General features: G+C 44.9%; 1 protein-coding gene across 18 annotated transcripts in view; it reads right to left on the bottom strand.

The window, feature by feature from the left end:
- The window catches only part of PPFIBP1 (PPFIB scaffold protein 1), a 978,725-nt gene that overhangs the window by 329,631 nt on the left and 624,990 nt on the right, over positions 1-24,104 (bottom strand). For 12 of the 18 annotated variants that reach the window (XM_078674142.1, XM_078674127.1, XM_078674130.1 and 9 more), the window contains 4 exons: positions 22,893-23,067; positions 14,541-14,573; positions 3,618-3,759; positions 3,343-3,474 (listed from right to left, as the gene is read on the bottom strand). In XM_078674142.1, coding sequence (XP_078530268.1) covers positions 3,343-3,474; positions 3,618-3,759; positions 14,541-14,573; positions 22,893-23,067 — 482 coding nt within the window. The remainder of the gene's footprint in view (positions 1-3,342; positions 3,475-3,617; positions 3,760-14,540; positions 14,574-22,892; positions 23,068-24,104) is intronic. The other 6 variants (XM_078674144.1, XM_078674143.1, XM_078674132.1 and 3 more) reach the window with 2 other exon arrangements.

The raw sequence follows: 24,104 nt of genomic DNA, 5'->3' as shown, positions 1-24,104 counted from the left end.
TTCCATTGGGTGATTACGATGTGGTGGTCAATGAATTGATAAACTGATGTGCTACGCTTTGGAGCCTGTTACTTCAATAAAAAGATTTATTAAAAAACAAAACTGCCTATACAAACAGAATAGTCTTTTAACTTTTGCTTGAAGGTCAACAGACAGGTTACAAGTCTCATGTCTAGAAGAAAAATATGTTAAATAATTAGGGCTGTAACCAAAAAGCCTTATGTTTTGTTCTAAAAAGCAAATGCAAGAGAGAAGGAAAGACAGAGGCTGTGAGACAGAGCAAGAGATAGTGTGTATGCATGTACTTTTGTTATGATAGAATCTGGGTCTGCCACAGGATTAAACATAAAAAGTTAAAAGGATACTACATACAGGAGAATACCACAGAAGCTGGAGGCTGACAAGTCTTTCCCCTCTGGAATTACTGGACATCTGACTGCTATGGGGGGGGGGGGGAGAGAAAAGAGTTCAGCAACAAATATTTGTAAGCACCCAAACATTTGATTTGGTTCCCAAAAGCCTAATCAGGGGTCTTTGATACATGCAATATACACTGAATACAGGACTAGTGCAGGTTCCCCAGTCACAAAGTGGACCATCATTCGGAAGGAGGACTGGGTACATAAGCTGGTCACATAATCTTTCCTGCATGAGTACTGTAAGTCCTGGAATGGTATTTGGTTATGCGTTGGTTTCCTGCACTTAGATAACTAGACTTTCACGGGCATGCACATTTAACCAGGTCCGTCCATACCTCTTATAGCTTTGTGCCTATGTATGTATAGGTTTTTTGTATTGCACAAAGTAGCCAAAAGGCAAAAAAGAGTGATATAGAGTCAAATACAAAAATATGCCCAACAAGCATTTAGAGCTATAGCCTTGTTATGAGAGTTGGCATTTGCTGTCACTGTGCTGTGATGCATTGTTCTTTAACAAGTTGTGTCTTTAGCCCTTGTCCCAAATCTGGGCAGAGTTGGAGTAGTCCTTAAGGAAATAGGGATATCGTAAGAAGGCCTATTGCACTGTATTTTCAATTTTTGTCATATTTTTGTCTCTGGTTTGATGATATTAGAGCTGCATATGGGCTTAAAGCCAACGAAGGTGGTGAACTTGTAAGACAGGAAAGGTGCTGGTCATGATGGCTTTGGAGGTGATGCAGCTGGGTAAGAATTTGGTGCGTGCTGACAAGGAGAGAAAGTAGAGTTCCATCAGGATTGGGGTGATGTAGTCCAATTTCTTGACATCTTTGATGAGGTGCACTGTGGTGTGTAGGATTGAGTGGAAGGACTGAAGTCGCTTTCTGAGAAGTATAGTTTCACTTTCTTTGGTTGAGAGATCTAGTATCAGGCAGTTTTTGTCTTTTTGGTGATAGGCTCCTTAAGGATGAGGTTGGTGTCCATGGAATGTTGCAAGTTATCTAGTATGTTTGCCTTGTACGTCATGTATTATATCTCCCTTCTCAGCCACCTGGTTCCGAAGGTTTGTGCACCACACTTTGACATTTGCTACTAACGTTCTGAATCTGTCTGCTGCATTCTGGTCATGGGCAAGTTTAATATAAATCAAGATTCTTAAAGGATATGCCTGTAGCCTTCTGCTTCCCTTACATCACAGAATCTGAGTAACTTCGTGAAAGTTGGGGTTCAAATAAGTTTCAGTTTATGATGTTGAGGCAGGATTCGACTAGTTACTGCAGTAAATGTCAATGTTAAGATTTTAGAGGACACATCCTCAGAAATCTGTCTTTTCTATTACTGCCAATAACAAAGGTGTAGAGACAGCATAACATACAACACTTTTACCAATCATAAATGTTGTAGTACTGGGCTCTGCAAGTAAAGCAGGGGTCCAATGTATTTAACACAACACCAAAACTGTGTGCGACTCATTCCTAGTATTTTGGGTGGTCTTAATGGATGCTAGTATCTTATTGGAGGAAGCACAAAAAATAGCCAGAATTGACCACCTACACCAAGCAGCTCACAGTAGTACTGGTGTTACATAATGGAGCCTGCTACTGGACATTTGGGCAGGTGTATGGCACTAATCATCACCCCACTGGTGAGGAGGCAAGGCAGCAAAACACATGCTGTAGCTGGTTAGTCTCTGATTATAAGATCAACATTAAGGCTACGTGGCCCTACCATAAAAATGCAGAGAGACACCTAAATCATATGACACAGAGACAGTAACGGAGAGATGCCTGGGTACACAGAAAGGGGGTTAATTATCGAACAACCAAGGTGTCTCCACAGAAGTGAGGCAAGTCTGACAACATAGTTTCAGCACTTATTGGGAAGTCTCAAAGTCCATAGAGAGAGAGAGCGAGAGAGATAAACGGTTAAAAAGATGAGGTCATGTCCACAACAGCATGCACTGTTCCCAGAATATGCATGTAAGATGCAAAGGGGCACAAACAGTATGAATGCCACCTAGTGCAAACTTGGGTAAATCAAGCAACAATGAATGCCGCCATTTACAATCCAGATGTGAATATGTTATTGTCATTAATATTATTTATTGGGTACTTCTTCACCGACGCATCATGGCCCTAGGAACGAAAACAAGTATTCAACAACCAAATCAGGATAATATGTCAAAAGTAAAGAAAACGAGCCGCAAGGGCTTAGACCTCACAAGAAGCAGGACAGAGTTAGAGCTGTGAAAATAGAAACAAACATTTTAATCATAATTAAAAGTTCCATATTTGCAGATCCTGAAGGAGATCACCCCAGAGCTTTGTACCCAATAAAAGTGTATTGGATTATATTTGACATACCATACAATATTACTCAAGCACATAGGTCACATTCCTCAAGTTCTGGAAACACCAGTTTGCGTCTTTGCACTAATCACCACCTGATAATGGCAGTGGTTTATTTTTTGCAGTTTAACTTCTAGATTTGTTTCCTTAGATAAAACCACATATTTTGCAGCATATTGTTTTTATCTGCATATATATATATATATATATATATATATATATATATATATATATATATATATATATATATATATATATATATATATATATATATCTTTTTTTGTTTGTTTTATATAGCGTGAACTAGACCCAAAGATATTGGGTATCAGAGAGCTTTACATTGCACTAGTTTCGTTACACAAGGACACATTCATTTTTGTTAGGCAGAGGGAGATAAAGTGATTTGCCCAGAATCACAGGATGTTGAGCGTTGTTGCCGAGACTCGAACCTGGTTCCTTAGCTTCTACGTCGACCGCTCTAGCCCAGAGGCTACATCCTCTCTCTTTGACCTGATAAGAACACCTTTTGCAGTCAGGAGAAACTAATCATATGATTTAACACTAATTAATAAACATACCTGTTAGTTTGGCCAAGATCTCGAGACCAGCCCAATCGCGGCCCAGCAGTTGATCTTGTCCCTCCTCTTTTGAACTCTGCCGCAGGTAAGTCATCATCTGGGTTGAATGTGGTTGACTGACTCCTTTTTAACCTACCAGTTAACAAGTCAACATATTATTTAATCCCAAAATTCACATCTAGAATGTCACAGTTTACTATATTTATAGATACAGACTTATCGCTTTTCAATGCAAAAATTATCCACAGTATTTTCATCATAAGAATGCTACTTACTTCCCAAATAATTTCTTGATTCCTCTAGATTTCTTTTTTGATTCTGGAGAAGATGCAGATATTTGGCAGTTATCTGTATCTGTTTCTCGAGGAGGCCCATTGCTTACATCCAAACGCTCAGCAGATCCTTTTTCACTTTCCGCTACAAAAATAAGGTGTTTGTTAAACAAAGCAATACATAAAGCCACCTTTTTTAAACTAAAGCATGTTCAAATTCGGTAGGTACAACAACATGTGTCAAACCAGAAAATACACAACTAAATCCATTGCATGCCTTCACGGCAGGCAGACACGTAAGGCATTTTGAGCTGATCAGGAAGCAAAGATAATGATTGTCTCAGAAATAACAAGACCATTATACAAATTGAAATAGTATTGTATAATATAATGACAAAAGCAAAAGACTTAAAAACCCTGATCACAATAAATACTAAAATTCCCAAATATTAAACAAACCATGACTTGTTGGAATGCCTTGAGAGCAAATGGAACATTACACTTATATACATAGTTCAATTTCTCCATCACTCTTTTGGGGAATACATGAGATACCAGAAGTATGCTGCAAAATAAACAAACAGGCAACAGATAAATTCAACAGATCTTATTGACAAGCATGTAAAAGCACAACAAAATATAGAAAACCTACAATAGAGGCCATGATGGCATGCCTTTATCTCTATTGCCGTTTCTGACAATGAGCTAGTTGTCCCTGGTGATGCACACTATTCGGAAGCATAACTCTTAGTATGCTAGAAGATGATCTTCTTTTGACAATGGAAACCCTGTTCATCATGTACTTTCAATAGTCCTAAACGTTCTAAAATAATTATTATTACTTCAGGACTGCCCTAAAGAATGCAGTCAATTCATAGTTTACTTTATTCTTTCTGAGAGCAACATATCTGCCTCAAAAATGTAGCCCATGTGGGCAGAACTAACTGTCACAACACAGTATACAATAGTAAACTAATATGCATACAACTGCTGACATCCTGTGAAAATCCGTACAACCCGCACTACATCTACACCCGTTGTTTAGAAGTGAACGGGTGTATTTTCATACTTTTGACTTCCGTCGACTGAAGCAACCTATTGTGGCAGGGCCTCAAAATAACTGTACCTAAGAAACAGCTCTTGCAGGATTGGTGGTGATGGGTATCAAGCTGACCCTGGTGAGCATACACTGAGCTGCTGGCAAGGCAAGTGCATGAGGAAGAAGAGTGATTTGGGTACAATAAAACCTCTATGGACAGGTGAGAACCTGACCCTGCTCTTTGGGATTGGGCAAAGTTAATTTTATCTGGTTAAAAATCCCTTCCATTTCCTGGGGGGGACTGAGGGCTTTAACCTCTATTAGAGACCAGAGGGCAAGTGAAGCCGGCACAGGGGATTGAGTAGGGCCTCCTGTCCGATTTCCTTGCATGAGCCTAATATTGAGTGAGGCAGCAGGCCTTTTTAAAGCTCAAGATCCATTTAGACTGAGCACTGCTGGGTGCAGCAGTGGGGAGCCGTGGCCCAGATCCCAATGCAATGCAAAACTGACATTTAGGACTTTAAGCCATCTAGAAAAGGAGCCACGTACATGCGTCTGCATGGCCCCAAACAAAAAAAGGCTATTTAGCAATGGGAGCTCGTGGTTGAAGAGAATGCTATGAAGGTGGTGCTCATGGAAAAGGGTTAATGACTTTCTGGAAGGTGCTGCACAATGCATGAATCCCACCTCAGAGACATATGAAGAGGGTATAAAAGAAATACAATAAATATTTATTAACAAATGATTTAAAAAAAACTACACTGAAGCACCTGAACACTTTAGTATTTCAGAAATCTCATCAGAAGCATTGGCTGAGAACTAACAGATAGCCCCAGGTTAAGGCCCATCAAACTCATGTGTTGACTCGAAGGACCATTCCAAGTTCTTTGCAGTAGGCATCTATGTACAGTCCTTCAGCTCTTTGAAGCTGCATTTAGGGATTCCAAAGCCACATTATTGAATTGTGGCACAGAAACACAGTATAATAGCTGCAGATGGACAAAAGGACACATTTTGAATATCCATATTTTATGGGTCTCACTGAGGATCGTGCAACACAGTGGTAGTAGCCTTAGCAGAGTTGACCCTCAGTCCTTACAGGCTTTTTGGCCAGTGCATGGCAGATCTTAATTGACCTTGACAGTCAAATCTACTGCACAGCCTTACTTACTACATCCTGGAGAACCCCACTAACAGATGATCACCACTCAGTGTTCCATGGTGCGATCAATGTAAAAGCTTGACCCCCATTTGGGGGCCAACTGTTGGAGTCTCTTGTCTTATATGGAGGGTTGAGGAAGGGCAAAGAAACCTGGGAGAGTGATGAATTGCTCAATGTGGCAAGAAGGCTGCCTGAAGGCTCCGCACCAGTTTTTCGGGGAAAAAAGAAAGTGTCGGGCAGTTGCACCGAAAGCGCCTGAAGTTCACTAATGCAAAGAGCTAACATGCCCGCAATGAGGAAGACCTTTTGATAGGTCAGAAGATGGATAGAGCAGCTGTGCAGTGGCTCACAGGCCGCACACATTAGAAACTTCCCACTCTAACTGTGAGTCCGATACACCTCCAAACACCTGCGACACAGATCAAACCTGTCCGCCCAGCCCACAAACCACCTCTCTAAGAATCTCTACCACCGCTCTTCTCAACACCGCTAACTCATCGCCTAGTCTTGCCAATAGACTTGTCTCCAGACCTGTGGCCTACTCCCTGCCAGTCCCACACGCTGACCACGAGACGGATCTGCCGCTGGAAACCCATGATACAGGTCGGACTGCCCTTTCTACCCGGTCTCCTATGCATGTCGATACTAGGGCTCCAGATCTACTGCCTTCCTGCCCTCTACCGCCTCCCCCTTACAGGGAGTCCGATAGTACTGTCCCAGAGCTACTGCCCCCTGCCCGCTAACGCCTCCCTCCTATGGGGATTTCGAAACCCTGCACTCCAGAGCTGCCAAACTAACTCACGAGTATCCATATCTCCATACTAGATCTAATTAACCTCCTTCACCTCGCTAAACTCTTGTTCGCCAACCTCAAAACCCAGTGGAACTCCACCCCCACACACCACAGAGTTCCCCAAGCACCCTCTACAACTACCCTTGAGACATCTTCGCCCTCTCAAGCAACCAGGCCACATCTCAGAGGAATAAACCCTAGCCCTCGCCCACTCCTACAACTCTACACATGCCACCCCTAGTCCGCCAGACCTCACTGAAGAGGAAATCCTTGCCATCCTCAGCGATTACAACTCTGCCCAAACTACCCTTTGCCCGCTAGACATGAGAGCCGAACATGCCATCCGCACAGTCTCTATCAACACCAACAGATCGGCTACCCTCCGCAACAGAAGTGTGGTCAAGAGCAACCTAGTGCCTGTACACTTGTCCACCCTGACTCCCGACACTCCTGCTGGTTCCCATCTGTCTGGCCTTTTAATAAACTGCCGATCAGCGTTTAAGCATGCTGTTGACATTGCTGCACTCATCCTGAACGAAAACTTTGACTTAGCAATTCTAACAGAATCATGGCTCAACGATTCTTCATCTCCTTGCATGGACCTCTTAGTCCCTCCCGGCTATAACATTGCCAGGCTGGACAGGCAATCTAGCTAGAAAGGAGGAGGCATCGCCTGAATCTATCGCTCTAACCTCAGTGTCACAGAACGTCTGGCAGATTCCACCGACTCTTGCGAATACCTCGCACTATCGATTTGTAGCAACTCCACCCTATTGTGCAATTTACACATCATTTATCATCCCCATGGCACTAACGACTCCTTCACTGACCACCTCATAGAACTTATTACTGCTAAGTTCTCCTCCAATTCCAAAGATATCTTCCTGGGTGATTTCAACCTGTATTGGAATGACCCCAAGGACCCTCATGGTAACGCCATCAAAGACCTCCTGTCCGATCAAGTCCTGACCCAAGCCTGTTCACTCCCAACACACTCAAAGGCCATCCTTGACTGGATCATCTCTAAGGAATCAACAGTCAAGCTTCTCTCCATAGACCTGTGCGACTGGTCTGACCACCACACCGTCGCATTCCTGCTGCCTGGCATCCACAAGATAAGGGCACCTCAACCAGTGATTCCCAAACCTGGATTAGAGACACTAGAAACCTGGACCACAATGAACTGAAGGCTTGCTGCAAGTCTGACCTCCTACCCCCGATCCTCGCATTTCTCAACAGTCAATGACCTCAATAATCACTACTCTGCAACTATCTCGAACATTATGGATGACCTAGCCCCACTCAAGCTAAAAAGATCCCAAACCAAAGAGAGGAACCCCTGGTTCACTGGACCCCTCAACAATAAGAGGAGATGCCTCCGGCAATCCGAAAGAATCTGGAGACAGTACCCCTCCGCCGCATATTTAAAACTTCTCCGCCAGGCCAGAAATGCCTACAACAATAACATCCTTAACTCTAAAAAATTATTTTTCAGATCGGACTTGAGAACGCCGAGAACAGACCGCGCAAGCTCTTCGATCTGGTCAAACACCAATCTAATAAACTGGTCAAACCCTCGAAAGTAACCCTCAAGTCTTTATAATCATCTGAGAAATTCTCCTCCTTTTTCGCTGACAAAGTCGCAGCCTTAGAAAACTAACTTAGTGCCGCCACATACTGTCTATCCCTTTCTGGCCGGCCCCCTCCTCCTGCGATGCCCCCACAGACTTCACCAAACAATCAAGCACTTTGGACTGACTTCAACCTCTATGACGAAGACTCCATTTCTAAAATCCTATTGTCCCTAAACCCGAATAACCATTTCAAGGACCCGCTCCCCTCCAACTGCCTAGCGGCGGTCGTCCAATCCATTATTCCTAGCTGGACTGCAATATTTAACACCTCGCTCCAGAAGGGTTCCATTCCTAACTCTCTGAAAGCCGGCCAAGTCCTCCCCATTTTGGAAAAAACGTCGCTGGATCCTGCTATCCCCGACAATTTCAGACCTCTCTCCAACATCGCCCTCTTAGCCAAAGTGTTGGAGAAGTGTGTACAACAGCAAATAAGTCAGCACATCAGCAACTTCCACCTTCTCGATGACTTCCAATCTGGATTCAGACCTGGGCACAGTACTGAAACGACCATGCTCCACATCGTTGACGATGCCCTCCAAGCCCTGGACCAAGGGAAAATGTGCCTTCTAATCCTCTTAGATCTATCCTCTGCCTTCAACACGGTCAACAACGAAAAATTAATCGAACGCCTCAAACTCAGGATGGGTTTGGATGGCTCTGTTCTAGAATGGTTTAGATCCTTCCTCCAAAACCGATCGCAGCAATTCCTAATCAACGGCAACCTATCTGCTCCCTCTCTGGTCAAGGTCGGAGTCCCTCAAGGATCAACCCTGTCCCCTACCCTCTTCAACCTTTACCGTGAACCACTTGCTGAAGTACTACGCACAGCGAATATCTCCTACCATATGTATGCTCACGACACTCAGCTCTACATCAAAGCCTCTTCTCTCGAGGATATTCTCTCCCTGAATGAGGCTCTTAAATCAACTGTACATTGGCTCACCTCCAATCAATTTAAACGCAATGCTAAGAAAACAGAATTTCTCTTAATGTCCCCTCCAAAAACCAATGCCGAGCTGCAGATATGGATCAAGGCTTATCACAGCCTTAAATTGCCCACTGACCATCGTGGACTCAGCAAAATCTCTGGGAATAACCCTTGACTGCAATTTGAACATGCAAGACCACATCAACTTGATGGCCAATTCAGCCAGATTCCACTTTAGCTACCTCTGGAAAATGAAACCCTTCCTTGACACTACTGACCTAAAAAGCGCAGTTCAAGCGCTAGTCATCTCCAGACTGGAATATTGCTGTTCCACTCTCTCAGGTTTACCCAAGATCTCCCTGGCACCCTTACAAACCTGCCTTAATGCCGCCGTCAGACTTCTTACAAGCTCAAAAAAATGTGACCATCTCTCGCCACACCTGAAAGCTTTGAACTGGCTTCCCTTCGAGGCCAGAATACAACTCAAACTGGCTTGCATCACACACAAGGCTTTATACTCAAACTCTCCTGCTTATCTCGCACAGAAACTTGTGGTATCCAGCGGAAGCAGAAACTCCCGATCCGCCATAGACCTCTTACTCCAACCTGCACGGTTCTGGAAAAAAAAATCTTTTAACCAGGCTTTCTCTGGATCCGCTCCAAGAATATGGAACTCTCTCCTCCTGCCCACCATTAGCAGAATCCTTTCTCTTTCACGTTTCAAAAAGGAGGCCAAAACATAAGGAAGGTTTTCTTCCTTATGGGTAAATTCCTCTCCTAAATGCTGCCTCCTACCAATACACAGACCTTGACCAACTACCGACTAGCGCCTCCCTTCGGAATACCGAGCTACCTCTTCAAGAAATCTGGGGCCTTATCTGGGGTTACTTATATGTAAACTGTACATACGTGTCCTCTACCCTAATGTGATTCCTTGCCTATTGTACACTGCTATGTTCCCCTGTAAAGTGCTCCGATACCCTTACGGGTCAAGTTTGCACTCAATAAAACAAAAAATAAATAATAAATAAATAAATAAACTTCAGGACCATGTTAAGGTCCAGTTGTGGCGTCACAAGCAGTTTGGAAAACCTTTAAGAAACTGCATCACAACAGGTGAATTCAACAGGGAGAGAAGGTTCAGCAAACGTAAAAGAGCTGAAAGGGACAACAAATAACCTATAAATTGGCCAAAGACAAAACAAACAATAAAACATCCAGTTTGGCTTGTGAAGGGTCTGTCATGTGAACTCCAGATCAATGCACAAATTTCACCTAGCATAAATGGACAACCTCCTGGTGGCAAGGACAACATCCACAACTTTGTGAGCCAAATCAAAATAAGTCAACTGTTGCAGCTTCATAGAGGTCCAGATTGCACAGTTAAGGGACCTGCACTACTCCTTCCGTAGAAGAGTGGCAGCCGGATCAGAGGATAGATACTCATGCCCAGAGGTTCCTGGTATCACAGTTTCCTGTACCAATACAGAGCATCTAGGATGATTTAGGCCCGATTATTACTGATCTTTTTCAGAACTCTGGGCAGGGGAGGCTTTGGCAGGATGCATACAGGATTTTCTCGTTCCATTCCATTTGGAATGCATCAATGCACAAAACCTTTGACATAGCATGTTTTCAAAAATGGCAAAGCTCTAGCCAGGGTTCTCTTCACTGCCAGAAGACGGGCCTGTGTCACTTTGGAGAATGGGAGCCTTTCCTGATCCGACAGGCTTTGCTGGCAAAGCTCGTCTGCCATGGCATTCAAGGATCCCATCAGGTGGTTCAAAATCACAGAAACACCTGACACTCCAGACAACTTCGAGGTGCAGAGCCTCTTAACACAGGGCCCATGACCCCACTCCGTCCTGCTTTTTGCAGTACAGCATGGTGTTGGTGTGGTCTGTGAGAACCTGCACTAGACTCCCCTTGATTAGTGGCAGGAACGCTTTAAAAACAAATGGTCTACAACTGCAACAGACTGGTATGGAGCTGGTTTTCAATGGCGATCACTCTTCCACTGTAGGTCCAAATGCGAGTTCAACACTGTCTGAGGAAGTATCGAGCCAACTGGCCTTTATGTAAGCCAATGTAAAAAGTGTCATCATTGTAATGAGAGGGTAAATCATCCTCATCACCACCACTGCCATCTCGGGATAGTGGCAACCTTTGGCAGAATCAGAATTGAAAAGATAATGGAGCCTCTTAGGCAGCTTTCGTATTTTTGGTTGCGCTCTAGTAATTATGTAGCGCAACATCGGTCAGGATAATGCTAAAGTCCGTTTGGGGGTCAGACATCGGAACCAGAATGGGATTGTCTACTGGAAGTGTTGCCACCTGCATCGATAAGGGAAGGACCAATGCAAGATGGAGGGCCCCTGGAGATCCTTGGTGCCCAAAAGCACAACATAGGGCGTTACAATACTGGCAAATATCAGCAGCATAACCTACTTAAAGGCTTTGATCTCAAGATGCGTCGCCAATGGACCCAGGAAATTCGGAGTGCATGGGGACCAATTAAGAAATCAGCTTTGCAACTGGAGATCCAGGTGAAGTCCAAATATCACTGACACCTTCAGACCTTCTCTATCAAAATAGTGACAGGATGGGGGAGGTTGAGTCCCTCCTCACCTTGTGCTTACGTCTGGAATTCGACATACCGTATGACTTTGAAAGCGAAGTTTCCCAGTCGTAGGAGCAACCGCAGGAGTGAGTCCATACCCTTGACTTGAAGCGGGACTTGTGCAATGCCCGCAACTACTAATGTTTGGCGATGTACGGCTTCACTTCATAAACCAGGATTGCGTTTGGGTGCAAGAGTTCAATATCTGAACTGTGGTACATTATCTATGAACGGGGGCCTTAAGGATTTGGACTAAATTGTCAACCAGGTTTAGAATGTTTATTAATACCCTGTTTGAGACCCAAGAGAGGAAAATAATGCAGATTTACATGCTACCACTTCAAATCGGTAAAGCACACATTAAACTGCACACAACGTTATCTCTTTAGCACATTTTCAGGAAAAAACATTATTTGATCGAATACTGAGCTAGCTATATAAGATAATGCATGAAAAGTATGGTGAGCAGACCTCCATGAACACTATGAATCCAAATAAACAGCTGGTCTTTCTTGCACCTTTCAGAAAACATTTTTGCTGTGAAAAATGTTTTTCATGTGCAGCCACTGAAAAGCTTTTGCATGTTAGTAGCCAGAAGTTTGTAAATAACACACAATGCTGAATGCATATTTGATGTAACACTTAAGGTGCTGTGACAAAAAGTGACAAAAAGTTATGAGGAACAGATCAAATGAAAAATGTAGCTTCATTGTTCCCAGTAAAGATGTTGATAATAAGCTTGAATTAAACGGTCTAGCACACGGACTAATGACATGTTGTCTGGTTACAGTATGAGGAGGTACAATTGAAAACTTAAATATAGTTTATAAAGAATGAACAATTACTAACAGTCAAAATCCATTTGCCAGTCAGAAATTTTTTAAATAGAAAAACAAATGAAATGCAATTATTTCTTTGAATGTATTTGGGGGAAGCAAAGAGAATACTCTTGTGCCAGAGTGATCTGCTTCATGAAGGTATGGTGAGACCACAATAAGATTTTGGATCCACTGCTGCAATTACTTCAGATCTTGAAACAATTACCCCAAATGGCCCACTGAATTTAATCATTGTATCGGTTCTTCCAATCTGAAGAGTAGCCTTAAACAAATGACTTACGAGAGTTTAGACAAAGTATTGCTCAGGCTCCAATAAAGTGTACAACTTATGGTGGAAAACGCATTCTTACTAATGGTTGAAGCACTGGTATGAACCATTGTATATTAATGAAAAGGCTGGGCAGTGCATCTCTTTGCCAAGTACACATGCACTTGGTTCCAGTGTAAGCACCGTTAATGGAATATGCTCCTGCTTGTCATGAAAGTCTACTGAAGCACCTGGGGAGTTTTGTCTGTTCACAGGAGGCTATATTGGTCATGATAAGGTTCTGCAGGTCACAAGCGGCTTCTGCAGGTCTTGAGGTTCTACTTCTGGTCATGAGGCACTTCTGACTATTCTGAAGATCACAAGAAGGTTTTGCTGGTTTGTAGCCTCTGGATTTATCAAATAAATCTATTAGAAATACTTGGTACTCTAAGGTCAAACATATTCAAATCAGTTTCTCCAATATTGGTCAGGGTTCAAGCTCCTAGTACGCAAAAATAGAACCTCTACAATATGTAGCTACTTGAAATGTGAGTAAATTAATGTTAAATATGCAATCAATTATGGAGCTCACTGGTAGTAATGAGTAGCACATTACTAAAATCGTATTGGAATATATAATTAATTACTTGCCATTGCTATTGCAGCGTTTTGGATATGGATTACTGGGGCTTCTACCTGCATCTCACAGTGGGCTTTGCTTTAAATTATTAGGTTTCCACTGCCCTTGCTTTCTAAAAATGTGTTTTTTCATAATTAAAATTAGTTGACAACCTGATCCAAACAAAACCATTTTAAAATCCCTTGCGTACTCACTGGGTTTTATGCTTAGAGTCAAGTCTCTAATTAGCAGGCATACTATAGTGTAATCACTGCTGAAATGTAAGCTGGCCTTGCTAGACTGTTTTCCTTTGGATTAATGTGGGCACTGCTATCCTTGTTAGTGTGATCTGGTTTAATTATGGGGGACTTACCATCATTGCTACATAACATTCCGCTCTGGACTCTCAGACTTACCATCCTTCTCGCAGTGTGTGAATTGTATTAATGGCGCTTCCCCTTGCCACTGAGGACTCTGCTTTACATTTCCAGGGCATCACCATCCTTGCTAGAGAATATTTTACACGTTATTAGCAGTATTTCGAAACCAATGCTTTATTGCCTTTGGTTTGGTATTCTGGTTCTGTGCCATCATTGTCACAGCGCGTTGTGGTTGGCATTATAAGGGGCTGCTGTATTTGGCTCCTCTGAAAAGGAGAGGGAATACTGGAATAACTTGAAATCCAAAACTTGAATGTATTTCAGGATGAACTCACACAAAGATCCTCTAGGGATATGTCCATTCCAAGGTCAGAACGCAGGTGGGAAGGGAAGCAGGGATCTGCGCGGGAAGTATTACTCCAATAACCATCTACTGTCTGCTCATGTATAAACTTATCTGAACAAACCAAGTCCATTTGGATACAACAGACACAACTATTGAATTAGTACTGCTAACTACAAAACAGCCAAAACGTTAGTGATAGTGGACATGTAAGTGATTAGTAATGGATGCTTTACATCGGTGTTCTAGCTACCTTTAATCACTAGTTAGAGACAACAAAAGCATGCCAGAGTTATAGTTTGACATGCAAGCTCTACTATACCTAATGTAGGTGCACTTGCACTTCGGCTGCGATCTTCAGAAATCCAAAAAATGCACATAACCACACGCAGCACATTGGAAAAGAATACGCAGAGGGACAAGGTAAAATACACATTAAACATACAACAGAAAATTATAAATTATACTACAGGAGAGGAGCAGCATTCAGAGACAGAGGGCAAACAAAACATTAGCTTCACACATTAAATTAGGCATACGAAAATGTTGTTAAAGACATTCTCCATGATATTTAGAAATGTTATCAGGCAACATGCCCAGGAGCGCTCCAGGCACCCAGAGTTTAGCTTGTAGTGCTATTAACTAGCAATCTTTTTAATCATTTAAAGAATTTACATGTTTATAGGTAGAATAGTGTTGGCTGACCCTTGTAAGTAGAGTTCTTGACTGAAGGCATGGATGGGAGGTTACCGAAAGTGAACATCAGTAATTAAGAAATAACAGGCACCTGATGAAACTATCATGATTTAAAACATGGTGGACATGAATCTACACTGGGAGGTAGTATAAGAACTGAAGGAAGAGTGAAGTGTGGTACAAGAAGAGGTTTGCACTACAAATGAAAGACAGCATTAGTAAAAGTTGTAGAGACTGAACATAAAGAACTGAGGAGGTTCATTAGCTGTGTGTTTAAAAAATGAAGCTGGGGAAATTAAATTGTCTGTTTTGCAATGCAGAGGAACGCTCAAGAATCTGGAAGGATGGGCAGTTTGTAAATGTGCATTCAATGATTTCAACCTACAACTTTAACCTTGTGTTTCACAAATTTACACAACCTAATGTTCATACTCCTGATGTTGCAACAACAGAGAAGGCTGTCAGACCAGCAAATGAACACGGCTAGAGATATTTTCTGGGTGAGCCCGTAACTTGAAAGACTTTTAAACAGGACGACTAATTGTGAGACAAGCTCACCATCACGAAAGACCAACATTGTTAAGTGTTCAGGAAGTTTGGTACCATACTGAGAAGTTGAGAGGCCATTTGGGAGGATATGTATGCATGTGGGAGGTGGCTTATCTTCTAATAATATAGTGTCCACAGAATATTTACACTGATACTATAGGCTTTTCTAGTCTCCAGTATGTCTATTGATTTTGCAGCACAAACCCCATGAATTCTGGGCGTGCGTGTACACCAATGTACAGCCTTTTTATGTGGCAGAGAGTGAGCGGGCGCCGTGGGGGATACCATTCTGTATGATTTGTTAGGTATTTGATTTTGTAGTTTCTGTGTGTCCTGGAGAAATGTTTGCGTCTTTTCCCTCTCTCTGCATGTTCAGAAAGATGCGGTATGGCCGCTTCTGTGTTTCTGTAAGCACCGCGCAAACTACTGTATTCGGGTTTCTGTGCACCGTGTCTATCAAGTGCACTGCCTTGCATGCCATTTTAAAGTTATTTCTTACACTGCGGTAAAAGTTGCGGTCACTACTGACAAACAAGTTGTTTCACCGTGAAATGGATCAAAAAAATACAAGCAGCACTGAAAGCGATCGCTTTCACGATCGCTATAGTAAAACAAGCTGAGGATCGCTGGCCACGAAACCGAAACCGCGGTGGGAGTGCACGAGACGCCGTCGCTGTCGCCATGTGCATGGACATCGGCTGTCCCGGCGCAAGCTGTGGATCACGGAGAAGACACGCCGAGCTCCGACTTTGAATTGGAGCCTGCTGCCGCCGAGAGTGACTCGCTGCGGAGGGAGAGGGACATGCGAAAAGAGCCCGGTGAGTGAGGGGGCAGTGGGGGAGGAGATGTGTGTGTGGCGGCGGGGGGGGGGGGGGTTCTCTATGTATGTGCGTGTGTGTGTGCGTGCGTGTGTGTGTGTGTGTGTGCAAGGCAGCGGCAGGGAGGGGGTTCTCTATGTGTGTGCGTGTTTGCTTACAAGGGAGACAGGAGATGGTGAACGCGCGCGCGACCTGATCTGTTTACGCGCGTGCCCATCTCTCGTCTCCCTTACCTCCTTGTAAGCAGAACTGATCACAATAGGCCTCGCGGCGGCGATCGCTTCGCGATCCGTTCGCAGGTGCGAGACCTAATGATCTAAAAATGCAGAGCATGGGCTTACGTCTTTACTCTATACCCCTAGCCACTTTCTGGTATTAGTTCAATAAAGCAATATATTCACCGCAGGGAACGTTTTATTGGGGGAATCTTTGTGCTAATCTAACCTTTACCTTTCCCAGATTCCCTTTCTGGTCCGCGGGAACGCAAGGGAACTCCTTACGCGGCCTTTTCCACACTTCGGGCCGCGGTGCGGTCCCCAGCCCGGCAGGGGGTGCTGTGGGGGGGGGGGGGGGGGGGGTGACGCGACGAGATGCACCGGAGCGCGTTTTCTGTCAGTTTCACCAGAGGCGCTCCGGTCGCCGCTCATAGGACAGTCAATGAGCTCATGACTCCCATGGAACAGCGCCTGGTGGACAAGATAGAACAATTGTGTTCCAAGGTGGCTTCTAACACGGTGGGACCTTCCCCTGCGGAGGCAGTGAGACCAGCGCCGGCGGAAGTCATGGGCCTACCCCCTCCCAAGAAAAAGTGTGCAGAAGGGGTTGATCCTGACGCATTTGAGCGCCTTAAGCAGGCATTCCTGGAGCATAATGCCCCCATTGTTGTGCCTCAGCAGCCTGCCCCGACTCCGGAAGCCCCCCAGATTCCCCTCCTTCCCAGCAAGGGGGTACTCCGGACGATGACTTATATCAGATATGCTGGACCCAGATGACATTGTGCACCCTAGGTCGGCGGAATGGGTCCCCTTTGAGAAGGCGGCGTTGTATGTAGCGTCCCGCCTTCGGAAGCCATTAGAAAATTAGGCAAGGAGTAGGTTGAGGGTGGAGTGCTCGCGTCCCACTCTGGCGGGTAAGGTGTCCCTCACCCCAGAGATAGAAGGGAAGATGGCTACATTTTTAGCAAAGTTTATAAAAGACCCTAAGAAAGGGATTGATCGGTCCTGGCGCGCATGCCAGGACAACTTGCTGGATGCCATTGGTCCAATGACAAAGATCTTGGACATGGTGGAGGAGGCCCGTAACTCCAGTGCCCTTATCGATCCTGAGGTTTTGTCCGCTTGGGCGCAGCGCGCCATCTGTTTTATGGGGAACTCGAACTGCGCCCTTTCGACGGAGAGGCACAGGTCACTCCTGATAAAGGTGGATCTTAAGTTGGGCGACTTGGCTTGTTCGGAGGCAGGAGCGTCGGCACAGGGAGGTTTGTTCGGCGAACCTTTCATGCAAGAACTTGGTAAATTTGTCGTAACATTCACCTCCCTGGATAAAGCACAGGCAAACATAAAGAGGGTCTTTAACCCTACCAGACGGACCAGCGGTTTACTAATTTCTACCCCTCGAGAGGACAACGTTTCCGCAGACGGGGAGGCTACAGAGGCCAAGACGGAGGAGCCACCGGTAAGTGTTTTACCAGCTGCACGGTTGCGAGTGGGTTGCAGGCTGTCGCAGTTTTTTCCAGCTTGGGAAGCTCTTACCGGAGACGCTTGGGTGCTTCAGACGGTAAGGGGTTTCCAAATAGAATTTCTCGGGACCCCCCCGACAGAGCGTTAGGCCTCGGCCGATAGTGTTCTGCAAAGCGGATGCGGCCCTGGTGGACGAAGAGGAAGCTGGTTTGCTCCGGAAGAGAGCAGTGTGCCGGACGGAGGTCCACCCTCCGGGTTTCCTCAGCAATATCTTTTTAGTGGACAAGACGGATGGGGGTCAGCTTCCTGTCATCAATTTGAGGGAATTCAACGAGTGGCTGGTGTACAGACATTTCAAAATGGAGGGCATACACCTGCTCAGGGATGTCCTCCAGCCACTCGATTGGATGGTGAGATTGGATCTGAAGGACGCGTACCTGGTGATACCGATTTTCCCCCCCGCACAGGAGGATCCTCCAGTTTCTTTGGAAGGGTCAAGCGTACGAGTTTTACTGTCTTCCGTTCGGCCTTTACTCGGCTCCTTGGTGTTTCACCAAGGTATTTGAGAGCACGGGGAGTCCGGTTGATAGTGTACCTGGATGATATCCTCATTATGGCCCAATGCCCCGTGCAGGTGAAGACCCAGCTACAGACAGCAGTGACCTTGCTCCAAAGCCTGGGATTTGTGATCAACGAGCAGAAGTCCATCCTGTCACCAACCCAGTGGGTCTCCTTTCTGGGGTTTGTGATTGACTCGGTTCCAGCCACGCTCAGTGTGCCTTCCAGGAAGGTGGCGAAGATCCGACACAAGATCCGCCTAACCCTGGCCAAGCGGACGACTTCTTTGCGGCAGATTGCTCACCTGGTGGGCCTTTTCTCAGCTTCTATTCAGGCTATTTTCCCAGGCCCACTGCATTACAGGACACTGCAGCGCTTAAAGGCGCATCACCTGCGGAAAGGCCTAACCTATTCACAGGTGGTACCGCTTACGAACGAGGCACGAGATGAATTTCAGTGGTGGCTGTCCCACATGGAAGCGTGGAACGGCAGAGCAATCTTCGGTTCTGCTCCCGAGTTGGTGATAGAGTCGGACGCCAGCCGATCCGGTTGGGGGGGCGCGGTGTGGGCAGTTCGCCACAGGCGGAAGCTGGTCTCCGCAGGGACAACGTCTCCATATCAACTGTCTAGAGCTCCTTGCGGGCTCCTTTGCGGTTCGGTGCTGGGCCAAGGACAGAATTCAGGCGTCGGTCCTTCTAAAGATGGACAATGTGTCGGCAGTCTGGTATATCAATCACCTGGGTGGCACGCGGTCAAAAACCCTGCTGAATTTGGAAAAGCAGTTTTGGGAGTTTTGCCTCTCCAATCAGGTGTCTGTAATGGCGGAGTATCTTCCGGGGAAGGACAATTCGGTGGCAGACTGGCACTCCCGCCATCTCCGAGACGCCAGTGTTTGGAAACCGGACCTAGAGATTTTCCAGTACTTGCAGGACCATTGGGGCCCGTTCTCAGTCGACCTGTTTGCCTGCCGGCTAGATCGGCAGCTTCCCCGGTTCTTCCGTTGGAGACAGGATCCGTTGACAGTGGCTTTGGACGCATTCAGTCAGGATTGGAGTCGGGAGAACGGTTATTCGTTTCCCCCATTCTCAATAATAACGCGGGTGGCGGCCCAGGTTCGCAGGCAAAAGGCCTTGGTGGTCCTGATAACGTCGCGTTGGGGGTCACAAGTTTGGTTTCCGGTTCTTTTGGAACTTTCTTGGGATTCTCCAATACCACTCCTCCAGACTCCCCGTCTCCTGTTGAGTCCGGAGGGGACTCCTCACCGACTGATGGAAGAGGGCTCACTCCAGTTGATGGCCTGGCGGATTACAGGCAACGTTGGAGATTGTCAGGCCTTTCTAGCCACGCTGAGCCCCTGCTGTTCAGGGCTTGGGAGGACAGCACATCCAAGCGCTATAGATCTGCCTGGACACGATGGGTATGTTGGTGTATGCGACGGGAAGTGGATCCCGTGGTCGCGGACTTGGCTCATGTCTTAAATTATTTGGCAGAGTTGGCGCAGAAAGGTCTAGCGTACAGGTCGATAAACTCAGTTCGGTCGCGGATTTCTGCAGGGCATGCCCCTGTGGACGGAGCCCCTTTGGGGGAGCATCCCTTTGTTTGCAAACTTCTTAGAGGGATCAGGTTATCACTCCCACCAGAGCCCCGCTATACGGTGCTTTGGGATGTGAATCACGTGTTGAATCTATTGTTGTCCTGGCAACCCAATCTCTTCCTTTCTAGGAAAGAGTTATCAGCCAAGTTGGCGATGTTGTTATGTTTGGTGTCCTGTTGGAGAGTTTCAGATGTTCGGGCGATAGATGTTACTGCAAGAGTTTTCTGTCCTGATGGGGTCACTTTCACAGTGAGTAGGCGTACCAAATCCAATACATGCACGATCTCTTTTGCGAAAACACCTTAACTCTGTGTGGTACAGTGTCTAAAAGCATATGAAGAGGCCACGGAGGAAGTTCGTCCCCCAGGCGAACGACAACTCCTTATAGCCCTTAAAAAGCCTTTCAGAGCAGTATCCTCTCCCACCATTGCACATTGGGGGCGTTGGATCATGCAAGAGGCGGGTATTAACACAAGAGTTTTTGGTGCACATTCAGCTAGGGGGGTAATGGCTTCAAAAGCCTTTAGCCTGAGAGTGCGGTTGGAGGACTTCATGAGAGCGGCTGATTGGTCCTCGGACTCCACTTTTAAGAAGTCTTATTTTAAGACGCTGCTGAAAATGGCTCAGGTGGCTGTCGACAAGCTTTGAAGGAGCATAATCCTCACCTCCTGTCCTGACAGAATAGAAATGTACCTAGCCTATGCGAAGGTATGTTTCAATTCTATTAAGGACGCGGAGGCGAGGATTATCCCTGCCCGCAAGCACGTGGGTTACTGTCCCGATCCGCATTATTGTAAGTAATCTCTTTTGTTTTCTTGAGGTCAAGATCTTGTTGCTTGCATATTGTGATGTGATGATACTTGCCTTGTCACCGTTTATTAATGAATCCTGAGTCTGTATTTAGCATGATTTTTCTCATGTCTAAGACTCGATGGTTGACTGTTATGTTTTCTTTCAGGAAACGAGAATTCGAAGCAGTCTGGTTGAACATGTGAGGGATCCTCCAGCGAAGAAAGAGGGCGGGCAGGGAGTGACAACACGATTTATGGCCTGAGTGTTATGGACAGTGTGGAAGGACTGTAAAGAAGTTGTTATTTTCTTTTCCCTGCTTATGGGAAATTGAGTTTTTTGTTAGATTCAGGATGAGCTGCTGTGAAAAAATTGTTAATAAAAGCGAAGAGAGAATGAGCATAATCCTCGCCTCCGCTTCCTTAATAGAATTGAAACTTACCTTCGCGTAAGCTAGGCAAATTTCTAGTCACTACTTGATGCACAATAAAGAAATTACTCGAACCTGTTGTACAGGACTAGGGCTCTAGTTATTTTCTAAGCACAAGTACGAAGTAAAAAACACTTTAAAACTGCTTCATGCTGGCAATGACATTCCCACTGAAACAGTGCAGATAATCTATTCTAGAATAATATATAGAATTACATTTGACTAAGGGATTGTGAGTGTCAAAGACAGATAAGGAGAGCGAATCTCAAGTTGTCTATGATGTCATTCAGAACCCCCAAAGTGAAAAACATTCCAGTAATTCACTTTTTACCCACCTATAATGTTATGTATAGCACCCAAAATCATCTGCCTCCGCTTTGAACTGCTATGCAGTGGCAGAGATGTAATTGGGGAGCCATACAGGACATGTCCTCTGAGATGCCTGATTGTCCCAAAGGTATAAAAAAAAATAATAAAAAAACCCACCTTACCTGCCATCATTGACGAACCCCCACCACCTTCCCTGATGTCCTCCCACCTCCTGCAGCTGTGTTTACTGCTTTAGTAAAAGCAAACAAGCAGCGTTGAGCTAACAGGCTCTCGGACAGCCATGTCAGCCTGCCTGGAAGACCTTTGCGGTGTAGCAAAAAAGGGTAACAATTTTTTTTATCAACTATTGCTAAGTTATGGCAGTGGGTTATGAGGTTCAGAAACTGAAATAAACGACAGTGATTCTCAATAAGAGCCATATTTAGCAAGCTGCTTGTGAAACCATGTTTCTTCGAAAGTGCAGCTCATGTATTGTATAAATAACTTTAATCTATGTATTCCCTTTTTTCTTCAGTATGGCTTTTCTGCATTAAACTCTGCTTTCGGGTACTTTTTCCAGCCACTCCACGGCTCCCCCCCCATCCGATTCCACCAGTGACACAGGTTTCACGGATTTACGCGATCTCATCTTTCCCAAGTTCAGTCACAAGCACTTCAGCCAACTATTCCAAGAAAGGAGCTTCAGCAATAATTCCTGGAATTGTATGAAGAAAAGCATCTGCTTATGACGGTGTTGCGTAAACTTAAACACACAATCAACTGTGCATGCAAGAACACAAAATCCTTTCCCCAGGGTGATGAAAAGAGAGTAGGAGAGTAAGGATGTAAATGGGATCGAGTAGAGGGTTAGAAAGGGGTGGATAAGACTTTTGCACTACTAAAATCTCATGGGCAAGTGAAGTGCAGAGAACCTTGGTAAAATTGTGCCTTAGCCATTTTTACATACAGGTGATACGCTTAACAGGGATGTGCACCAATAATGAGGTACAAAGGCACCTCCAGCACCAATTCATACAACTGAGGTGAGGCTGGTAGAATCGTTATCAAATACAATCTTAAAACAGAAGCTGCAGATGGCATCTAACACTACTATGGCTAAAACACACCTTTACATTTTCAGTTTTTTAATAGGTGAACGTGGGCGACTGCTTGTTCTGTTGATTAACACTAGTCATGTCTATGCATGAGGGCTAACTGGTACAGCACCAAAGTAGTACTGACATTTACATACCAAGATTAGGAGCGCTGGCCGTCCTTTTGTTGGTTTTGATTTTGAAAAAGCCCCGCCCAAATGAAGATCTGCCTTTCCGAGTCCCAAACGGGTCTTCTTCCACAGATGGGGTTTGACTTGGGTGTTTTGGTGGGAGAGCTCCAAATTTGGACACTTCCGTGCGAGGCTTATTCTGCTATAGAAGACAAATTAAACATCAGCCATCACATATCATGTTTTTCTTTACATCAAACATACTATAATCACCACTTGCAGGCATTTTTCCCAAAAGGAAGGGCTGTAATTGTGCTTCTTCAAAGATGCCTCTATGTGCCAGACTTATCCGAGCAGCTGTGGTCAAATAAACCAAAAGAACTGTCTTGGGTAAGGTTTCTTAGAGTACTGCGGACCAAGCCTTAAAAGGGCCATTAAAATGATGTGCCAATGCGTACTGATGTCAATCTAGTATACAGTAGTGGGCATGGTGCTGTTCAGAGTAATGCTCTGTAGTAATACACTGGAACAACTGAGCTTTAACAATATCACTAGTGCAATGCTTACTTTAAGTTGGTGGTTACAAGCTAAAATAAAAAGGGTAAGCAACCTCAATGTGCTGTGCGCCATTGTGTTTCTATACCCTGCAGTATATCCAGAACATTTGCTATTATACGCAATTCAAAACAGCTCTATGGGTCAGGTTTCCTTGAAGGTCACATTAATTCATGTAAAAGACCAACAAGTGTATGGGAGAGGCCTGTGCTTTAATTGCTTAACCAATATGTCAGACATGCAGCTTCACAGGAGGGTTTTGACATTTCACATTGGAAATGATCTGTCTGGAAAATCCCCAGGTTTATGAATACAACAAAAGGAAACACAGGGAAATGTATATGCAATATGAACCTTGTGTTTAAGGTACAGTGACGTTTGGTGGATTGCCTATTTTTTTTTTATAGCTGAAACAATGTTTTTTTTGTTTGTTTAAACAAAGGTGAGACTATTAAAAGGAATATGGGTATTTTACTATTGATAAATATGAAATTGTGTGCAAGTGAAATATCACTAACTTGTTTTAAAAAAAAAATTAACCACGGCGGCAAATCCGCCACGGTACGGCGGTTTAGGGGAGTGGGCGGGGCCGCGGCAGCCAATGGACATGCGCAGCACTACGGAGGTAGTGCTCGCAACGGCTGTTGGCTGACAGAGGCATCAAAGTGGTAAAGAGCAATGATC

This window comes from Lissotriton helveticus, chromosome 1_1, assembly GCF_964261635.1.
Source record: "Lissotriton helveticus chromosome 1_1, aLisHel1.1, whole genome shotgun sequence".
Lineage (NCBI taxonomy): Eukaryota > Metazoa > Chordata > Amphibia > Caudata > Salamandridae > Lissotriton > Lissotriton helveticus.
This window is presented reverse-complemented; position numbering and strand designations above follow the sequence as displayed.